The following is a 22708-nucleotide window of genomic DNA, read 5'->3' as shown; positions in this document are numbered from 1 at the left end:
AGAATTCTTATCTTTCAACATATACTCATCATTGAGCAGAAACAAAAGAAACCGCATTCCTAAAAAAATTACACAGCTCCTGCCAGCTTTTCATTTACGTTGCCGGACTTACAGCAGAAACAAATGGAAGCCATTTGGGGCTCTTCCTGAAATAGATACAAGAATTGGAACAGAATTATCATTGGTCGCTAAATAAAGGAAAAACTGTAGTGTAGAAACTCTGGAATCATATTATCTTCACTCCAGACACTCAAGAGATTACTGCTCTAAAAGAACTAAATCTGGCCTAAATCTGACTCAGAAATGCAATGGGGTCTTGCTTTCTTATATAAATGCTTACAAGAGCACAAGTACAATGGGTCGGGCCATGGAAAACATATAAATAAGAGGTATTAGGAAGTATTTATTAGCTCACAACACTCATTTCAAAAACCTTTTTACAAGACCTTGCTTCCCCGCCTTCTTAGAGAGGGGGGTTAGATCTTGTGTATATGTCAGGCTTTCAAAAAAAATGCTGAACCACAAAACAGATATACAATGTACAAAACAAGTCATAGATTCACATGCACACATTATACATACATCTATAGCTATCGATTCATGCATTCAATCTAGAGATGTATATTAAATAATCTTTACAGAAAATCGTATAATTAGTGAATACGTGCCTGTGTAGATACATAACACACACTGAGTTACTAGCCTTTGAGAAGTCAATATTAGAATGCTTTAGAAGGCTGGTTGACTACAAGTGGAAAATGCACTTAACATCAAGGAATTTAATGACACTGGCTACACCACACCTTATTTATTTTCCTTTATTTTTCTTAGATACTTGTATTATCGGTATCCTAAATTTTACTGTAATTAGTTTGGGATAGTTAGTAGTGAAGAACGCCTGTCATCACACTGCCCTACTGTGCGATACAGATGTAATGGCGTGTTTTCTTTTCTGTTTTAAGAGAGGTGGGGGAAGGGGTTGCAACATTTGCAGCAGTGTCCCTTTAAGTAATCTTTTTTTTTGGCTGTGCATCCAGGGCAGCTAATAGTTTTATCAAATACCCTTCACAGCAAGACGACTGTTTCCATGGAAACTGTAGAGCAATCATCCATTACTCCTGCAAAGATTTCTCTCAGCTCTCTCCTAAATACAGGTAGCTACTTTCACTGAAGCTAAAATTGAATGGAAGAATACATTTTACAGTCCATGTGTCAATTCACTTCTCGAGTTTCACATGGGGGCAATGGGGAAAGTGGGGCCTAAGGCACAAACCCCAGGAAATCACACACAAGGAAGTTTTAAGACAGGGACAAATTCTGTTGTCTGCAATGTAAAATACAGCTTATAGACAGGATGTAAAATTCTTTCCTTACAGATGTGAAATGGAAAGGAGGGGAGATTGAGAGCTAGAGATGAAGATCGGAGATGAACCCAGAGCTTGGTCACTTACCTCTCTCAGCATGTTGTTTTCTTTTTCCTTCTGTTCGAGAAGGCTCTCCAAATGGTGTACATGCATCTCTGCTTCAGCCAACCGTCTTGTTCGCTCATGATCTTCCTCAGTGGCTTTTGCTGACAGACCTTTACTCTGCAGCATCTCCAGCAGCTTTTTGATGGACTCATCACGTGCATTTAAGGTCTGTTTCTGCGTCTCAATACGCAGTTCCATCTCTTCTAAGGTTTTACGTAGCAGGAAGAGTTCCTTGGCCTGGCGTTCATGCTCTGCATGAAGTCGTTGGAAGTTCTCCTCTGTCAGCTCTGCCACAAAGGGCTCACTGGTTCTAGTGCTGCTGTCCTGCTGAAACAGTTGGTTCAGGTCCCGCTGGATCCGCAGTTCATCTTGGAGAGCCTGGATAGTCATCTGCATATGCTGAAAGAATAAATAAACAAAATCAGAGGATTCCCTCCACTGGAGAAATAAAAAGAACAATATGAACCACTTCAGTCTTCCTCAACTACCAACAAAGAGGAAACTTCAACACTGACAGAACAATATTGTTTTTTGAAAGCAGAATTTTAGAGAAGAAACTAGGTTTTCTATAGTACTTTCAAGTCCCTTCTTTTATGCATGGTAGAGGTTGTTTAATGCTAGAAATCTTCTTGAGTGATACTCCCAATTCCACCAACCTGAGTGGGTCACCATTTCAAATCCAAAAATGTTGGTAGGCAAAATCTGAGAGCTCTGAATATTCTTTTTCCAAGTATTTGTCTATGCTACAGAAGAATTCTGCATAAGAAGTCCTAGATGAAAATTACTCTCTTGGCAAAGCAAAGGGACACATGTCTATAAGAATATATGTACTATTTAATAAAATGTAATCAGCCACAGAGGCTCCCCTAGGTCTTCAGTAGTGACACTATACATAGCACAGATCTCAGTTGACTTACAGATGAGGCTTTGTCATGTCAAAAAGAAATACAACTACAGAAAAATGGATATATGCTGACTGGGGTGCATACAATTTTATGCATGAGGATCTTAGTAGAGAACAGAGACTGCTGCCTTACAAATAAGAATGTGCAGTCAATCCAATGATCAGCAGTAATTTGTGGTTGTGCAAGACAATAAATCATATCTCAATGACTATGAATACAGTGAGATAATATAAGTGCGATAAAATAGGAGAAGCACAGTTTGCCTGGGAAAAAGTCTTTCCTTCATATATAGATAAACATTTGTGTTCCTCTCTGTAAAACAGAAGTATTAGGACAATAAGAGGGAAGTACTAACATGCTGAACAAAGGTCTGATTACCAGGGATGAGATACCCACTGAGTGATATATCTCGACTCGCTTCTTGAGAGTGGCAGATGCGCTCACAATTTAGTCTGAATGTAAACAAGTCAGATGGCTTGTTCTCTGGGGTCTACTTTTGTATTACAGAAATCAACATCTGCAATACAGTTATTTCCAGTATTCACCAGGACTAAAGTATAAGTTAATATTATAAACTGGTATCAGACTTGATGCAGGAAACACACTGTTAAGGTCTGTCATGTAAAGACGGTGCCTATTTCGTACGCTTGACATAAATTCAAGTAGCTCATTTCACTCAAACATTTGTGAAAGAGAAGATGTAAAAAGATTTAGGTTGAAGTATTACTTCAAAAATGCATTTATCACAATTACTATATAAAATTCCTTCAGGATATTCAAAAACTGTCTGGACACAGTCCTGAGCAACCTGCTCTAGGTGGCCCTGCTTGAGCAAGGGTGTTGGACCAGATGACCTCCAGAGGTCTCTTCCACCCTCAGCCATTTTGTGATTTTATGATACTACGAAAATACAATAGCTAGATACATGTACTGCAAATACTATATTCTCTCTTTAACTCGTTTTAGATTTAACAGTCAGATTGGTTGTATGGAATGATGCATAAAGGCAGTCAAATCCCATTTTCTTTACAAAGGTCAAAACTCCAGAAGTACTTCTCCTTTTGTGTTCTGGCCTATAAGAGGACAGTTCGGTTCTCTTAAGTGGTTGTCACTGAAAACTTGGCTGAAAAACAGCCACAGCGACACAGAGTCTTTCCAGCCAGATCTCTGATGCAGCTGATGGAGTGACTACACCAGTGCTGATCCTGGCACAATGTAGGGTTGGGAATGTGCAGCCAAGGAGCTGGTAGAGACAAAAGTGGAACTATCCTTTATGTTATCAACATAAACTGAAATCAGCTTAAATGTGTAGCTTCATGACTGATTTAAGGTGCTATAACTGCCTTTTCTTCTATTTCAATAACACAATACTTGGCAGTTAGTCATGCTATTAATCTAAAAAAATAGGTCATAGAATCTGTGTGATAACTTGGCACAGGTTTATTAGGTTAGGGGATAATTAATTACTCTTCCTAAATGTAGATTGTATTTATATATTGGTAGGCACTCAGATTTATTTTCAAGTTGACATTCAATAGTACAAGAGAAGAATAGAAACATCTCAAAGGAATCAGTTTGGATTTGGAAACCTTTTTAGCCAACACTTTTTTTTTTTTTTAATGCAGATTTCTGTTTTCATTCCTTGTCATTCCTCCAAACCACAGTCAGAGTAAGAATGTCAGAAAACCTCCAAGCTTTCAACCTGAGGCACTACTACAAGCGTGCCAGCGTGCAGGTAGGCAATCAAAGCTACTACAATCTGTTCAATTAACGTACAGTGATCGAGCTGTAAGAAAAACTCTACTGTGCTCATGAAAAGGTTTGCCTTATCTGTACCTATATAACATGAATAAAATCAGTAGAACTTACCAGCAGAAGCAAGAGAATATCCTTAAATTTCCTTAAACTTCAAACTAAATTACCTAACTAGATACAACTTTACAATTCCACAGGAGTTAATTCCGTTTGTAAATATGGCTTTGAGAAGCCCTACTTATGCAGAGCCCAGCTGTGTGTTGTTCTTCCAGCTAACAAGCTCTCACATGCTTCCACCTGCCTCTCCACATACTGCCGCCTCAGCATTTCCTTTCTCCCAAGCAAGAAAAGAACTTCTTCTGAGCAACCACATCATCTACTAAATGAAATGACTTCCTCTACTCAGAGTTGTCTTGGAATCAAACTTGGGTTATTTATAAACATCAATGGACTAAACCACCACAACCAAATTCCTGCGTTCGAATTTTAATCATTTGATCTGCTGTGAATCTCATTTCGAGTTACATAGGCAAATATTGCATATCATAGACCCACAGAAATTCTTTCCCAAAGCTGGGAAAGAACCTATTATAACTTCTGGGCCAAAGAACCAAAATCTGTCATACAATTCAGAAACAGGATGTGAAATAAAATTTAAATCCAATGACAAATGGCACATAAGGGAATCCATCAGTTTTAAGCAAGGAAAGAACTGGTCAGCAACTGCAATGTATGCAGTTTCCCAGGGAAAATTAAGAGCTATGGAAGAGAGGAGAGGCTAACCCTGATCACTCTTCTCCAAGCTGCTCAGCTGAAAAACTTCATTATGTGCAAAGGAGCTGGAAAACAAGCCACAGAATATTGTTCTATGCTTTAGACACCCACTCCTTTCCAACATGAAAGAGGTATGCAAAATGGGTTCTTTGCTCTGCTTTCCAACAAATTTTTATGATTTTCAGAATAATGAAACATTATTTAACCAACTGTTATTAGTTGGCATCATAAATAAACCAGTTTTTCAGTTATCATAGCTCTCCTTCCAAATCATTTCAAAGAAAACATCCTTTTCCCCCTGAAGGAGCAGACAAGTCTTATTAGCTTCTCATCCATTTCTTAGACTTCACTTTTAAATCAGTGACTATCCCAGAAAGGCAAAATCTTTTCCACGTTCATATAATATTAGCCACCAATGTTAATTGGATTTCTAGGACCCTCAATCTGACTTAAAAAATACTGCTGAAATTATCTCATCTAGGAATAGACAAGTAAAAATACCTTTAATCCCACTGAGCTTGGTTACATCCTACTCTGCTGGGTAAAGTACCAATCACACTCCTCCATAGTTTAATAAAGATAACGTAGTTAAAGTCAAAGCAATTATATTCGACCTGTACTTTGCTTGAAGCTTATTGCTCTTATTTCAGACCTTGAGGATTCCCTGTTTTTTCCAGTAATGAAAGTTGGTTTTTAAGCATCACTACAAATTATAACTACATCTGCAAATTACAAAGATATTTTTGGGAGCATATCTCCCTAGTAAGGGTATTTCTGGTTATGCCTAAAGTACTTCTGTCTTTGCAGTACTAAGCCCCTTTCGGCCCATCTCAAATGTAAACACCCAAGGTGCAAACAACCTCTTACCAGCTGTTTCTCTGCCTATATTACCTCCATGGGGCAACTTAAAAGTTTGTTAATTGGGCTCTACACAAGGGCAAAGGCTGCCTTTCATCTGCAGCACAAAATTTACATCTGCAAGCAGAAGAACATGATTCAATCTTCTACTCTGCCTAACAGGATTCAAATTCACATGTCCCTCACCTTGGCAGATTGGTTACTTGAGTTTCCAACCTACAGTATGAATACAGTCAATGATACAGAAGTTCCTTGTATTCGGTTCACAAAAAATCCCCGTTGTTGTGGGCTTAGGGTAATGCAACACACCTCTTGCTGTACTGGTGAGTTTGGGAACCTTGCTGCAGGCAGCTCTTTTCATCTCTCCCCATCGAAGCTTTTCTATTTTGCATGAAATATTTAAAGATTCTGTAGGCCTGATGGAAAATACCGAAGAGAGCACAGTTTCGTATTCTATTTGGTTGCACACACAAATACAGAAAGACCTGAAGAGCAATTCTTCCAATTAATTTAAATGTTTATCATCTTACCATTCCAAAGGCAGTGGAAGAAGTGGATTTTAACATCCTGAGACTGAAAAGGGAATTTAGTCAATACTTTACAGCCAAGATCTCCATTTTAACCCTAAATTTTAGATCAAAAGGAGGCAAGCCTTGCTACCAGCATGATTTTGAGAGAAAGAATTAAATTGTGCTATACTTCTAAAAGAAAGGATTCATACTCATACTGGCAAGACAGAGCTTGACCTACCAAGCTAAGGTGCTTAAGATTCCAATAAGCAGTTGTGTGTTTGTTTTTAATTGCCTTGTTTAGGTTATTCACACTGCAGATACTGTCTTTGTAACTACCTTAATAAGATGCATAACTCGTCCCATCCTTTATTCAAGAAGGCTGAATGCCTAAATTAGAACTGTGGGATCTGCAATAGAGGCAAGGCACCTAGGCTTTGAACACTTCTGTAGTTAAGTTCTCTATAATCTTCTGGTTTTAAATTCTAAGTAGGTTAAGCACAGAAATCACAATTTTTAGAACACCAAGAAAAAAAAAAATCAGTATGTTCCGGGGAGACCCGTCAACAATCAGGAAAGAGGAAGCCAAGAACCTACCCTTTCCCAGCAACAAAGAAAAACATGACATGCAGTTATACAACACTGTGTCACAGAAATTCGTCACAGTGGGGTGGGAAGCATTTTTACATTCTGCAGAATTCCTATATATATATATGTACATCCTCTTACACTGCGAGAACACTGAGCTCATGTTCATGAGCAAGGGAATATGGGGTGATGGCAAGGAAGGGGCGGAAAGAGGTCCCACTAAGATACATGTGCAGTATTAGTAGAGTTTCAGCCTAGGAGACAACTATTCAAGCTCTTGTTCACCATCTTCATGTATTCCAAACATACACGTTTGGTCAGCAAACAATAAGCTGGTTTGGGGTGGATCTCTAACAAGGAATTCTTACAGAAAGGAATGAGAGATTCTACTTTGTATAAATATCTGACTAGTGACTGGCTTAGAAATTTGAGCCTACATCTCTCAAATCGAAGTGCCATAAAGGGAAGCTGAATCTCAGCTCAAGGTCTTTGAATTAGACAAGATGCCCCTTACAATCTCTCACACTGCAGCGTGCATCCCTGAGTAAGTCTATTTCCTGCTCAAGGGTTGATCTCATCTCACTCTTTTCTAATTTTTAATCAGAAGTTCCACTGCAGAGGGAAGAAATCTTTTCCTAACAAAAGCTTTGCTGATATTGGCAGATTCAATAAATTTTCTCATTAAAAATATTATTGACAAACTTAGCTACTGAAAATTTCCTGATTACTTCTACTGTAAAACCACAATGCCAAGACATCCTCTACTGAATGACAGCTTTACGATGTACATGTATTTGGCAGTTTTCTGTGAATCTGCTCAGTGATCAAGCTGTTCTTCATGCAGAAAACAGTAAGTGCTTGGAAAGACATAGGACAGGTTTGCATTTGTTGTATCACATACTTCTGGGTACAACGCAGGGATGAAGGAAAAAAAAAAAAGAAGAAAGAGACAGATCTAATGTGCTAATTGACCAAAAAACAGGTTTCTGAAGATGCCAGTTTATAGGTAATCTCTTTTATATAGCCACCTCTTTTTATAGTTGGGGGTGAAAAAAAACAAAACAGACAAACTTAATGCCAGGAAAGCCCTTCAAGGTCTGAAATAGATACACTTGGAGTACCTAACAAAAACAGCCTTATTTTTATCTTTAGGTCATCGTGACTAGGTTGCTACTACTCTAAAAATACAGAAACAGTAATTACAGTATGTTTTATGTCCAAAGGACAATTCAGTAAGGTCTACCTTCAAATGTGGAGTAACAGCAAATGACAGAACCTACAAGAGCCCGTGAATGTGCTTTTCTTGCCAGTAAATCTGCACGCACAATCACAAAGTTTTGTATTATGACAATTCCTTTAGTGTTCTTCACAATGAAGGCATTTCAAACTTTTGTAAGAGGATGAACTCCATTAAGCTCAAAAGCGATCCCATGCCAAATGCTAGAATAGAGTTTGGTCGCTATGGGAAATCACTCTCTCCCATTCTCAAAGAGTTAATGTTTTGGCAGCCTTTCTGGGAAATAGGTTCTGCTGAATGCACAGTAGAAGCAAAGGCCTGGCTATCTGAGGGAGTCCCTGCTGACATTCAGCTGCAGCCCACGCAAAGAAACTGAAAAAAGGGCTAATGTCAGGTGTCCAGCAGGGCTGGGATGAAACAGAACTTGCCAGTTCCAGAAATGCTACATATTCCCTTGTAAAATGGATCAGGGGCTTCAAAACCCTTATTTGAATGGAAATGAATGGATGATTTTTATAATGTTTAGCTCTGATAGAAAATGCAGCTATGACTGTAATAGGATTTAATTTGTGAAAGCCAAAGAAATAGACTTGTATGTTAAAGACAAACATACATTGCATTACCTCTGAAACAGCAGAAGGGCAAGATAATAAAAAAATGCTATAAAGAGCTTAAGTTGTCAGCAATACATTTTTCAGCTGAACTAGACTGACACGAAGTGACTCACTTGGTTTAAGGGGGCAGTGTGCAGTGTCCTCCCGTCTGTACAAAAACAAATGAAAAACCCCTACATGCACACATGCAAAACAGCAGAAATGAATCTAAACTCCAAAAGTAAGCAGACCAGAAACAACTGGTAAACTTGTAGCCACAGAAGAACCAAAACTGCAATTCATTAGCTTCATACTAAGTGTACAGGTAGATGGCATCAAAACAGCTGCAAGGTAAAACAATAAATACAGTATACCAGTTATTCAGTGGCAAATGCTCACATGAAAAATATTCATCTACCATAAATATAAAGCAGCTTATCTGGCAAAGGAAAAAAGTAAGCTATTTGTATTTTCAAGGAGTAAAACAAGTATATGGGAAGTTTCTATAGAATACCTGATGCACTAAAAAGCATAACTTATTTTGAAGAAATTGTGCACATACTTTTTTTTTTTTTGAGATTGTTTTCTCACCTGCTGTAAGACACTTGTTAGTTCAGACCACAAAATTTGAGATCCAACATCTGCGGAAATATATTATGATTGCCACATAGGAACTAAACACATTGTTAAAGAGTAATTGATCTGTAAAAACAGCATTGACTTGTGACAGCACAAACATGGCTACACCTGGTTTAGATGACAGACATGACCATCATCTACTTCAGCTTCAGAAGATGGGATTTCTAAACTCTGACAGAACCATCACTAAAGACAAAGTGTCACTGCAAAAGCGTAAGAGACTTCATTAACAACACAGTGTTACTCTGTGTTGATGATGGAGATTCCAATGAGCCATCATTGTACAAATTTCTTGATCCATCCCTAGTAATAAATCATGATGTTAGGCTTTTCACAAAATTTTATTTCATGGGGAACGGGAGAAAAAAAGAGCACTTAAACGTATTATAGACAACAGCAGAATTTCCATTTGATTTTTTTTCTAGGTATGCCAATATGTTCTCTATAGTCACAGGTACAAACCTTGTGATCATGATCAAGAGATATCTGCAAAGCCTAAGTTACACTGCTGCAAGCATCATCCTTAGAAAGTGACTACTTTTTCTGACTAATAAGCATCAGCAACATACTAGCTAAAAACTTCCAGGTTCTGAAGATGAGTTCAGTTCTTGACAGAATGGGAATAAAAGCCAAATATTTACTGTGAGAATCATAAACTAGCAGAAGAAAACATAAGTCCAGTTACCAAGTCCTTGGTTTACAAGATTCTGCCCAAGTCTAGTTTCAGAAGTCTACAATCCTGGGCGCGGGAGAGGGGAACTGGGTGGGTAACTATCTACTTTCTCATGTGCTTCTACACAGAAAGTGACTGCAGAAACCAGGAACATAAGATGTAGTTCCCCTGTATGAACATAAGCTCTATCCCTTTCCTGCATATGCTTTACCAACACATAGGGCTACAAAAAACAGCACTGAAGAGTGAAAATGGGTACAAGAAAAAAAAAATGTATTTTTCCCTTTTCAGAAGTGTGCTTTTAAATGCATTTTAATATAGAAAGTCTTTAACAACATGTCTCTGTACTATCACAGACTATATTTTTCACCATGCAATACCAAGAAAAAGTAGATTCAAGGATTAGGGGATAACAATTGTCTGGTTAAGACAATTCCTAGTTGAGTTGTTTCAAACATTTATTTCTGCCTCTTTATCACTGCCCAGAACCTCAGAAGATTCTGATGATGACAGTCTTAATCCCTAGTCCCCCAAGTGGAAAAGAGAGCTCATCCCATTCTGGGTTGTGATTTCTGTATTCTTCTGTATCAGGGAAGGGAAAAGGAGATGATAAGAAAGAGTAAACAGCATAACAAACACACCAGAAAGCTCAGCAGCTAAGGTACTCTGGTGAACAAATAAGAGACATGTATTAAATATGTCAGATACTATTGAGAAAATCCCTGCCCAGGATATATTTACGTGTATTTGTTCGCATTGCTAGGATTGAGGCATCTAAAGCAAATAACTAATGAAGGTAAAGAGAGCGCCCTATCTATCTACTTCAGCTTTTTAAAGCTGCAGTTTTGCTGTAAAAAAGGATCGATAGTAGGTAAGCCAAGCAAATGACCAATACTGCTAAAATTAGTGTGTCGGGACTTATTATTGCCTTATCTAGCAGAGTGGGTGCACAGAAACACTGTTTCTCAGGGCCAGAAATCATCTTTGATGGACAATAAAAATAAACCTGTCATCATATGGACTGATAGAAAACATAAGAACATAAGGAAGTAAACCACATTGATTTCATCTTGTCCTGTATACTACCTTCAAAGTTGCTGAAAGGGAATACCTGAGGAAAACCATAAGAGGGTGAATATATAGTAATAGTACAGTAATTCTTTTCTAGTATATTCTCCCAGCATCTGTAGGTGAGGGATTTCTTAAATCTGAGATGATATATTTGTGACAAAGCAATAATAAAAATAAAATATAAACAATATGAACTAGCTCTATCCCTACACTGATTTTCACCAGGAGAAAGACTGGAAAATCAAAAATGGTCTACCAAGAAGCTACCTTGATGGTATACCAATGTCTGCACAGCAGAATGAAAAATCAATTCAGTCAAATGTAAACATGTTCAGTTATTTAAACAAACAAATTTCTTATGAACTAACTGTCATTTGACAAAAAAAATGACATTCTACAAATAAGCAACACTGATAATTTCTGTACTGATTTTAATCTCATTTAATTTCCTGTGAGACTATCCAAATTGGGTTAGTACTACACTACTTAAATATCATCTTTTATTTATATACAGATACAAGCTTTGATTATTTGCTTCTGTGCTGACAAAGAAGCAAAGCCCTTATGTATATGCAGTTTTATTCATTACAGAATCACAGAATGGTTGAGTTCGGAAGGGACCTCCGGGTCCCCCTGGTCCAATCCCTGCTCAAGCAGGGCCACCCAGAACAGGTTGCCTGGGACCACCTCCAGGTGACTTTGGAAGGTCTTCAAGGAGGAGACTCCACAGCCTCTCTGGGCAACCTGTGCCAGCTCTCTGTCACCCGCACAGCACAGAAGGGCTGCCTGGTGTTCAGAGGGAACCTCCTGTTTTCCAGTTTGTGCCCACTGCCTCTTGTCCCAGCACCAGGCACCACTGAAAAGAGCCTGGCTCCATCCTCTTTGCACCCTCCCTTCGGGTATTTACGGACAGTGATAAGATTCCCCCTTAGCCTCCTTTCTCACTGCAGCAAGATAATTCATTACAATTTCTGTCTCCTTTATTTGGCAAGCACCAACTTCCTTTGTCACAAATTGTGTTGATAAAACGGATCTTAACGTAAGAGGTTTCTGGAGGAGGAAAAAAAAAAAACAACACACAAACATCAGACTGATCCATACTCAGGCCAGCCATGATAGATCTCATAGAACTCCATCTTATGGTGTTTTGCATAGCTATGCAACACACTAGAACTCAATTTCATCCACAGTATAGATTCCTTCTAAATGTTGCATGAACTGAATAGGTGGAACAGGTGTTTAAGTGCCACATACAGATTTTGTGAACCCCTCAGCCCATGGAAGTAGTTAGAAATGATAATGGTACTTGAGAGAAGAATATTAATATTTACATATGTAGAAGTGCCTAATATTTTCAAATTAATAGCTTCTATATGAAACATGACTCATTTTGCTAATAGGAGCTCTTCTGCAAAAACATATTCTTATTAGCCAACTCTATTAGGGAGGTCAGCAAATACATGTTTCCATTAGCTGATGCAAGGAATCAATCCAAGATAAAAGGTGCTCTGCTACGGAACCTTTGATCTCATATTCAGTATTTTCCAGAATATGCGCACACATCAACCCTGAGCTCGAAAAAGGAAAAACAGCTGATCATTGATAATGAAAGAATAATATATAAAAAACAAATGCAAGGAAAGCAGTCAACTGCTTTATCCACATCAATTCTCATGCCATCTCCCGCCCAAATTTAAAACCTTTTATACTAGGTGATTTGGAGTGACTACAATATAAATATCAATACACATTTGCATTAACCAACATGAATATGATCAAAATATTTTGAATAACTTCTACTGCATGCATAAACCCTATTCCTCTGTAGGGTTTTATACCTCTAAAGGTATAAAATATGGAGTAGCCCTGATCTTCAAAGCTTTTTGAATATTTCAAGCTTATGATTCCTGTGGACTGATGCACCGATCACAGGGTAGGCTGTAACCAATACGTTGATTTCAAAGAATTAGTTTTAATATCAAACAGTAAGCTTTTCAGCTTCTGCTTACCCACACACAGCAAAGTACTGTAAGCAACTCACTGCAGGCAAATACAATAATTAGTTCTTCCTGCCAGTCTGGAACACAGCATAGTGGCACCTACAGTTGTAAGTAATACTGGAAGATCTCACGAGCTATCTGATGCTCACAGACTATAATTAGTGACCACAACAGTATTTTTTCCAAACTTGTGGCATTTTGGTGGTTTAGGAAATATGCTCTCCAGATGACAGGATTAAGGAGTTTTCAAACTATAGCAGGTTAATAAAAAGCATTGCTGTCCAGAAATTGAGTTACTGAGATGAGATTGCAAGAGCCCACTAACCAGTTGAAGAAACGAAAGATTTGCTAGCCCCACCAGACCAAATCATAAAACTTGGACAGAAGCTCACCAGCGCTCTGAAAGCACTGAAATTTGTTGTTTTTTAAAGAAGTTTTCTTGAGAAAGAAAAGCATCAAATGACCAGATATGGCCACAAATATGACTACATGAAGAACTTGATCCTTTGATCCTGTAAAATAATAGGACATGTGACATCCAGGATCTCATAAAAAACAAATGGCTGGTACTGTGCTGAAACTACAACACATGAAAAATTTTTGCCAAGGGAGTCTTTGCAGTGTTCAACCAAGACAGGGACAGAACCAACAACACAGAAGAGCTGCTGCCTCTCGGCTGCTCAGCCTGCATGCAGAATGAGGTTTTGCCAGCCTGCTCACAACCTACCCTGGGTCAAGCAGTTTGCAGCGACTGGGTGCAAATTCATTGCATGGCCAGGAGCTGGAATTGGGAGCTGGAAGCAAGAAAAGCATAGGAGATGGACAATAGGAATTAGGACATTGGCTGCTTATAATTTTCCTTGTTCTGATTAGATGGTAGTGTTGCAAGGGAAAAGTCAGCTTATGGAGCTGACTTTTAAGTACAGAGTGCTGAGACACTGTGTGGCCAACACACCATCCCACTGCTTCACAAGAAGACAGGACCAATTTGGTTACATCATGTAATACTTCCATTCTTGCTTTACTTACTTGCTCATAGTTTCTCCAATACGCCTCCTTAACTGCTTTCTATCCAATACATAAATGTAAGCATTGCATCTTCTCACATTTACAATCCTGTCAATTCTTCTGCAAGTTTCCTGAAAAAGCATCTCTGTGTGTTTTGCTTGTTTTAAGCCACAATATGAAATAATTGAAGATTTCCACCCTCAACTGGCCCAAATTCAAAAGGCCTAAAACAATATGAAACAAGAACATTGCCCAGGTACATCATCAGTCACTACAGAGGGCTATCATTTTTACACTGCTACATAAAAAAAAAAAAAAGAAAAACACCTTTAGTCCCTTAGTCATTCTCCCTTCTCAAAGCAGGAAGTATGGGCTTTTTTTTTTTTTTCTTTTTTTCTTTTTTTGAGTTATCAATGCACCAGTCAGCCACAATGGCAGCAATCACTTGATGTCTATCTTGCAAGATTAGGGCTTGAAGTTCTCGCAACAAAATCACCTCCTTGCCACATGGAATATATGAATCCATTCCATCCTCATAGTTTTTCTCAGTTTCTTCCAAATGCATGAAGGAAAAACATAGAAATCCATTATTTGTGACAGAACTTACAATGAAGAACTTACAATAAGCAGTGGGCCTCAATTAAACCTTTTCAAACCTGTTGATTTTTGATACTATACATGTTATCTTCTCAGCTCTCAGCCATGAAATATTGGCTACATTCACAAATAAGGGACTTGAACATGTTTATTCTGGGTATGTCAAGTCTGTTACGCTGAGTGTAGTTTTGGAAAGTCAGGCAGATGAAATGTGTTACTGGAATTTCGGGATAAATTTAGAATATGGCTGCAGTAATCATTGTCCCTGTGAAAGAACATATTAAAAAAACACTGATCCCAATGCTCTGGCACTTACCCTCCTGCTGAAATGACAGGAGCGCCTTTGAGGGCAAAGCAGAGTGCAGCACATTGCACTACGTTAATAAAGGAACTTTCTGTGACCTATAAGAGGTAACACAACATCCCTTTGATCGAGTTCAAGCAATAAGCTCCCGTGCGAAAAACATGCGGTTCAACCACGCCAAGTGCAAAGCGCTGCACCTGGACTGGGGCATTCAGACTCCTGCTAGAATTACCATGACAGTGGTAGATGCTTGGCTCACATGCTGCTTTGGAAGCACAATTGAGGATTTTCATTATGAAACTCTTTACTGGATCTTTTCATCTGTTATGAAAATAGCAACACAGAAAAGTTTTCCATTTAGAAGAGTGGTTCTTCCCTGTAGACATCTTCCTAGCACTCAAGCCATGAGGTGCAGTAAGTTGGGTTCTCAGTAAGCATCAGAAATGCATCTTATCAAAATGCAAATTGGACAAGCTAAAAGGAACATATGCAATAGGATGGACAACAAGACTGACTTTTGTCAGTGGAAAGCTTTTCTACCATCCTGTCTAACCTTGCATATCACTCAAGGAACCAAGGGAACAGACAGAAGCACAAAAACGAGATCTGGGTTCACCATAATAAACGTTAAACTACCAAACACTGAGAATAGTCTTGCATTTCCCATCAAAATGGATAGTTGGTGTAGACCGTGTCCGTAAAATCATTTAGGGTAAAAATTGCTCTCCAAATGAATATTGGCTCTTAATACATTTTTCAGGAACTAAGTATTCATGAATCATTACTACATAGTCATTCATGTAGTATATGTCACGCTGTTAGGCTTCTTGCAGAGCAATGACTGAAGTCACTTGCTTCTTTATATACCAGACTGAGAACACAATTGTTCAAGATCTGTAGAAATAGAGATAAAATAGATAGAAATCTAGCTTTTTGGGTCTGGTTCAAATGCATTTATGCAAATTATCTTGTAACCAAGTGTTTTGCATTTAGAAATGATTCAGAGAAATATATTCATCTGTTGATACATCTCTATGAACAACTGTCAAGACAGAAAGGAGAATGGAATTCCCTGCTGTGAGTTTGAGGTGTCAATCCACCAACTTAAGCAAGAGTTTAAGCAAGGCACAAGCATCTGAACAAAGACACTAATCTCAGAGTCTGTTAATTCAGAACTATGAAGAAGACGACTAGAAAGGGCTTGTAACAATGAGAATCTCATAACCTCATTTATCTAGTGTTACACATCTAGCTTCAGGGAGACAGAACAAGGTGGTTTCTGATGTCTAGCATTCTTGTCTGTTGGGTTTGTCCTAGGACATAGAAACAATTAGGGAATGGATTTCCTCTAAGCCACCTCACTGCAAGATTGAAGGGCCAGTGCTAAAACTTATTTACAGTTTAAGGTACACTTCAGAATAACTGACTGAACTTTCCTTGAGAAATAAATATCCCCCCTCCTTCCCAGCCCCACACACTCTCTTGGCTTTACAGAAAGTACTCATTAGTCATGAAATAGAGCAAAAGTAAAATGCAGCAGTGTTTAATTCCTTTTTTTTTTCTTTCACTAAGGAAAAACAGATGCCTAGACGAGCTTTACTAGACAGAAGACTTGTACATCTAATTAACACAGAAACCCGGAACATATTACTAAGGAACCACTCCACATTCCTGAACTTTATAGTCCTTTCATTCCTTTTAGATTCCATCTAACATTAACATATGTTTTACAACGCTCCTGCTGGTAGCACTGCTTGGAGATGCCCTTGATACGGAGACGAGCAGACGAGCCACAAACTCAGGACTGAAACGAAGTGTCCTGAATTCTTGAAGACGCATGCACATTTCTCCCCTCTAATTAGACCCCCAAACACCCTAGTCCAGTCGAACAAACCTCATTTTCCATTAATGCAGCTGGAGCACAAACATGTAATTTCCAATAGCTATTTTTAACTAATGAGTACAACCAGATATGTACCTAAGCTTTCAGGGCCATTTGGTTTTGGTGTTAGGGCAAAACTGGGTTTTGCATTGTTTTGTTTTGCTTTTTTTAAGAGACTTTTTTTTATAAACTGCTTACAAACACACTGTTCTTGGAGAACAAGATATGAGAGAACAACCTCCTGTTTCCTTTCTGCTCTTTGCTACTAAAAGTAGACGGCCATTTGTCATCTTGCTCTGCCACCAGATTAATTGACTGCTGTTTATATTGTAACCCTCCAAACAAAATTTTGAGGGATAAAAATCCACCTAAACTGGTAATTGCGTAATAGCTAGCATCAATAACAAAATCCAACAGACAGCAAGGCTAGAAGCTAATCTATGCAGTTTTACAATTACCTTCTGGTCAGAGCCTAGCTATTATGTTCAGGCAGGCATGTGGTGGTTTTACCCTGCTGGGCAGCTGAACACCACAACCACTCCCTCACCCCCCCCTCCTAAAAGGAAAAATGGGAGAAAATACAATGAAAATGGCTCAAGGGTTGAGATAAGGACAGGAAGATCACTCACCACTGTCACGGGCAAAATAGACTCAGCATAGGGAGATTAATATGATTTACTGCCTATCACTAGCACTTTACTCACCTCAATTTCCAGACTAACAGGGCCTAATATTGTTTTAGAGGAGGCAGTGCTGATTTTAGAAAATCTCAACACTTTGGTGTCTAGGTAGAAGACCCCAGAAACTAATTCTCTGAAACACAGAAACTACATACTAGTCCAGCAAATAGAAAGCAGAAAACCATCATGCCCCAACATCTGCACATGTATCTAGCTACACACACAAAATTCCTACAATTCTATTTTCCTAACATTTACTTCAATGTAGCTGATTTTCACAAAAGAACATCTTTTATGCCTATAATTTAAATTTCATAGCTTTTATATCATAGTCATACCATTCTTTTTGACTCACCTACCATGCTGTATAAGAAAATAAAAGCCATTTTTGAAGTTCAACATTCAACTGCAGGCATGGTTTGAGGTTTTTTTGGTCACACTTGGTAATTTATTTGATTTTTATTCTATTTTTGTTTTCCTGAGAAAAATCTCATTAGATATTTTGATATAAAACATTCAATAAATGTAAAAGGATACTGGGTACCACAATATGCCTTTTTAAAAATAAAAGGCTATTGTTTGATTAGGTTTACAATTAAAGGACATAACAGCTTCTCTTGGTTAACTCACTATGATCAATTCAAGAAAAACAAATCAGCATCAATTTAACCTGAAAATAGGTGACTAATTTAAGTGATACGAGTTGAAAAAATAACCATTTATTGTGGCTTGAAATTGTATATTATGCAGAATATGTGACAAAAGTGCTATTTTTAAAAATCCCTACTTCAGCTAGAGAAGAGTGACTTAGATCCTTAAAACACAGAAACCCTCAAAAGAACAGAATATATATATTTGGGGAATGAAACCATACAAATGTAACATTTCTTTAGTCAATATATAAAACGTAAAAATTAAACATCTCTGGAGAATACGCAAGCAAATGATGCAATCAGACTTCTATCAGTCAGAAGTCACGATCGCTTTACCATCATTGCTTTTCTTGAACCTAGATCATCAATTCTTCAGGCAGCAACTGTCATTTTGATGCCTGTGCTTGTACATCAAGTGGAACAATGCAACACCAACTGTTACACACAATCGCAATATAAACAGTGAATCAACGTGTTAAAGGAAAAAAGGACGTAGAGCAATAAATAATGAATGAATAACGGCTTTCACAAAAACATTACAGCTCTCGTGGTCTAAAGACCAGAGCACAAGACTTATATAGAGAGGCAGTAACTCCACCAGCTGATAAACCAAAACCAGCTCTCACAACACTAGTCCTGTTTAAGGCTTTGCTGTTTTTGTATTAAATATTTGCAATCATATACAAGCAAATATAAAACCTTGATTATGTACTATAAAAACGTTTTATCTAAATTATGATTTTTAGAATCGAATATTGCACATTACATTCTTCCTATGCCATACTCACCGTTAATTCGTCTCTGTCCTACAGTTCTCTAACTCATGAAAGCTTGTTACATTAATAAGGAGGGGATATTATAGAGTGAGTTTATCTACAACTACCAGCCAGAACTTCTCTCTACTGAAACTGAGGAACATTACCCAGACCAAAATTTCTCAATTTCTTCTTAACCTAAAAGTGGCTGGTTTTGTCCCTTCCCCACTTACAAAAAAAATAAAAAAACAAACAAAAATGAATTTTGTGTCCAAAAATTTGTTTTTCTCTCAGCTACATCAGTCAGTATAAAAATCTGTTACATATTGGAAAATTCTTTCCTATGAGGGTGGTGAGGCACTGGAGCAGGCTGCCCAGAGAAGCTGTGGCTGCCCCATCCCTGGAGGTGCTCAAGGCCAGGCTGGATGGGGCTTTGGGCAGCCTGGGCTGGTGGGAGGTGTCCCTGTCCATAGCAGGAGGTTGGAACTGGATGATCTTTAAAGTCCCTTCCAACCCATACGGTTCTGTGATTTTATGATTCTCTAAAAGCATTATATAGGTATAATAACTTAGCTCTTCCTTGCACCTGATTTTAACACCCCACCAGAAAAAGGCAAAGGTATTGCTACACAGATAATCAGGGTATCTTACTGTAGCCCCAAAAAAGGAGAAAGTTCTACTACAGTAAGATGGACTTGAGTAGCGCAACTTTATGACAATGTCTAGCATCTATTTTGAAGTAAATATGGTAGCTCAAGCCTGTAGCAAATATGGTTTCCAAGTTTTCTTCTGAAAAATAAAGAATTTCTGTGAAAAAAAATGTGTATTAAGGTTGTAATAGTTAAGTAACAGGCATAATGGCACCTAGACACTAAATATACCTTCATTTTTATGGAAGACTATCAGATAGCCTTACTGGGACATTTGATAACATATTTTGAGGAAGACTTTAACCCTTAACATTTATTTGCATCATTTTCCTTGTAACAGAAGTTATCCATGACTCACTGTTGACACCATCCCATGGCAGGACACAACAACCTTCCTGTGCTTCTCAACACTGTGACTGGCGATGATTCACCGGTAACTCACTCAGGCCAAGATTTCCTGTGATGCAGACTTCTGTGTGCACCAGTTCTTCAGTAGCCTTGCTTAGTATCAGTTTAACATCCACAGCAAGGTAATAAAGATGATGCCACGTACCTTGCCTCTATTATATAAAAGCACCTCTATTTATTCAGAGCAAACAAAACCTTTGGTTACATTCTAAAATTAAATGCAATTCAAATGTTCAAAAATACTAAGAGAATTATGGATTTTTTTTTCGTCCTCAGAACAGTTTGTATTAAAGACCAAGTTCAAAAGATAATCACTTGTCTTAGCCAACTGCATTTAAGGTTTTCCATGAGAAATTTCAAGATGATTCAATCTTTTGTTGGTTTGTCTGTTCTCAAGATGTTTTCAGCAATAGGAAAATAAAATGAACAATAAGGCACTAAAAATAAACAACTATACTGCTACAGTGTCTTAAATGTAAAAGTAAGTGCTCTTGATAGGTGATTTTAGGAGCAAAAAGATATAATTATCCTAAACTACTCTGACTGAAAAAATCCATTTATTTCTTAGGAAAGAATAACACAAGAACCTTGATTTCCAACAGTTTTCCTGCAGCCAAAAGATGGTTATTATGTATGTTAATTTTACATTATGGAAAATTAATGGATAGCAGCTAAGTAATGAAACCAAAGCTGAACTATTGATCCATTTACTGAATCAATTTATACACTTTCATAACTGAGTTCAAAAGGTAGTACTAAAATTTATGGAGAAAGCTTTTCCTTTCCTAAGAACATACCAATAATAAAACTAGAAATAACTTTGAAATAAAACTGTTTTCTACAAATTATAATAGAAAAAAAAATCATTGGTAAAGAATGATTATGTATTTCAGAAATTAAAATTTAAAAGTTAAAAAATTTCAAGGATGCTTTTAACAGACATGTGAGACTTCCTGAGCAGTTGTCTCAAACAAGAAGAGGTACTCCATTATCCTCATTTCCTCTGTTTCTATCAAACTTCAAGAAACAACAACCTTCATAGATGCTCTTCAGCCTCATAATATATTTTAGAAGCATTTGTAATGTAAGCTCATTGTCCATGTATAGTATTCCTCAGTGGCAAGACCAGCTGTAACTTAAACGACCAAAAAAGTACAGAAATAGCCAAATGTTCAGAAGCTAGTATTCTTGATTTAAGTAACAAAATCAACTCTAGAAAGCATAGATAAAGCTCCTTAAACAATGAAAGGATTTTCTTACAGGAAGTATCAAAACAAGTTCTTATGCTGTTCTAGAAAGGATGGAAACTGTATTTCCAACAAGCTTGTCTATCTTCTCCAGGAGCCTGACTTTACTTTAAAATCCACCAAAAACATTAGCCTCATACTAGATTTCCCCAATACTGGTTGGTATAGAAGCTTCCCTGAAGAAATCTTCTCAGCCGGAAACCCTACCACCCAAGCATGGGAGACTTATACTAACTCTTCTTCTACTTACAGCAAGACTGGCAACTATCAATGTGGTCAGTAAGAACAAAAACAGACAGGTCATTTGCTTCCACCTATTTACAGAAGAATGATCGGAGAAGACTGCTGATAGGCAGTTCCAGAGAAGAAGGGACATCATAATTCTCAAACCTGAACCCCCATTTATGTGTCTGATGAGTATAATAAAGAAACGAGTTAAAAATTCCTCTACTTCATTCTCTTTTTTTTTTTTCAGAGAAGAAGTAAAGGCTAAATTCCTTGCTGCTCTTTGCCAGGATAACTGCATGAATATTAACTTTTTTATTGAATAGCTATGCATTTACTAGTGAGAACATTCTTATGCTTCTTGCCAACACAGCTCTGCATATAAATTTTAAGAGATGACTGATCACCATTAACAATTTTTTTTTTTACCAAAGCATTGTCTACTGCACTCAAGACAGAGACTGTTAGCCCTAACAGTACCTCGTTAGTACACGTCCAGTCCCTCCATTTCCATGACATGTTTTACAAATGAACCCCCCATATCTCCCTGCCACCAGTTTCTCCTCAAACACAAGGATACCCTATTTTAAAAAGGGCTACCTTAAAAATAAGGTAAGGGCTCCATGGAAGCAGGTAAGACATACAGACTTTCAAAATATCTCCATTTCTCCGTTACAAATAATCTCCATTTGTAATGTTCCTTCTCTCTTTAAATGATAGTCTACATGTCATCCCACTACTGATGATCACGCAGTACATATTGAATGGATTATCAGAGAACTCAAGGACTGTAGCTAGTTAAAGCGTTTTTGTTCTCTAGACCCCTCAGTTAGTGGCATGCTTAACTAATGTATGCAGAGAAGTCCAGTTGCAGCTCTGCAGTCTCCCAAAGGATGGTTTCTTGAGTTTGTTGGCCACAGAAATGGTTTGTCCCCAAACTAGTATTTTCCCCTCTGCTGTTACAACATATCCACAAACAGTGGTCCTGAAAAACAGACTATGAGAAGAAACTGTCAAAATCAGATTCTGTCCATCAGGGAAGCAACAACAACAAAAACATACTTTCAGAAATGCCAAGTTCTATGTAACTATGATGATGAAGTCCTTTACAAGGTAGCCTCTGTAATGTTGTTCCCCATAAGGATGAATGGATTATTTTGAAAACAGGCAAAGGACAATACTCCACAAAAATTGCAGCTCAAACCACATGGGCTAAAGCCTCCACAGA

The 22708-nt window shown here is 37.8% G+C and overlaps 1 protein-coding gene and 1 long non-coding RNA gene across 18 annotated transcripts in view; one reads left to right on the top strand and one right to left on the bottom strand.

The window, feature by feature from the left end:
- Positions 1-22708, bottom strand: part of ERC1 (ELKS/RAB6-interacting/CAST family member 1) — a 308495-nt gene that overhangs the window by 240088 nt on the left and 45699 nt on the right. For all 17 annotated transcript variants that reach the window (XR_014578009.1, XR_014578010.1, XR_014578011.1 and 14 more), the window contains one exon: positions 1452-1868. Coding sequence is in view for 13 of the 17 variants with exons in the window: in XM_083819803.1 (XP_083675929.1) it covers positions 1452-1868 (417 nt within the window). In the remaining 4 variants the exon portion in view is untranslated. The remainder of the gene's footprint in view (positions 1-1451; positions 1869-22708) is intronic.
- On the top strand, positions 1876-21727 carry LOC310892294. The gene is made up of 2 exons (XR_014578018.1): positions 1876-4109; positions 4327-21727. It is a non-coding gene; the product is annotated as an uncharacterized lncRNA (long non-coding RNA).

Source organism: Anser anser, assembly GCF_964211835.1.
Source record: "Anser anser genome assembly, chromosome: 1".
Taxonomy (NCBI): Eukaryota; Metazoa; Chordata; class Aves; order Anseriformes; family Anatidae; genus Anser; species Anser anser.
The sequence above is the reverse complement of the archived record's forward strand: the minus strand, read 5'-3'. Positions and strand labels throughout refer to the sequence as shown.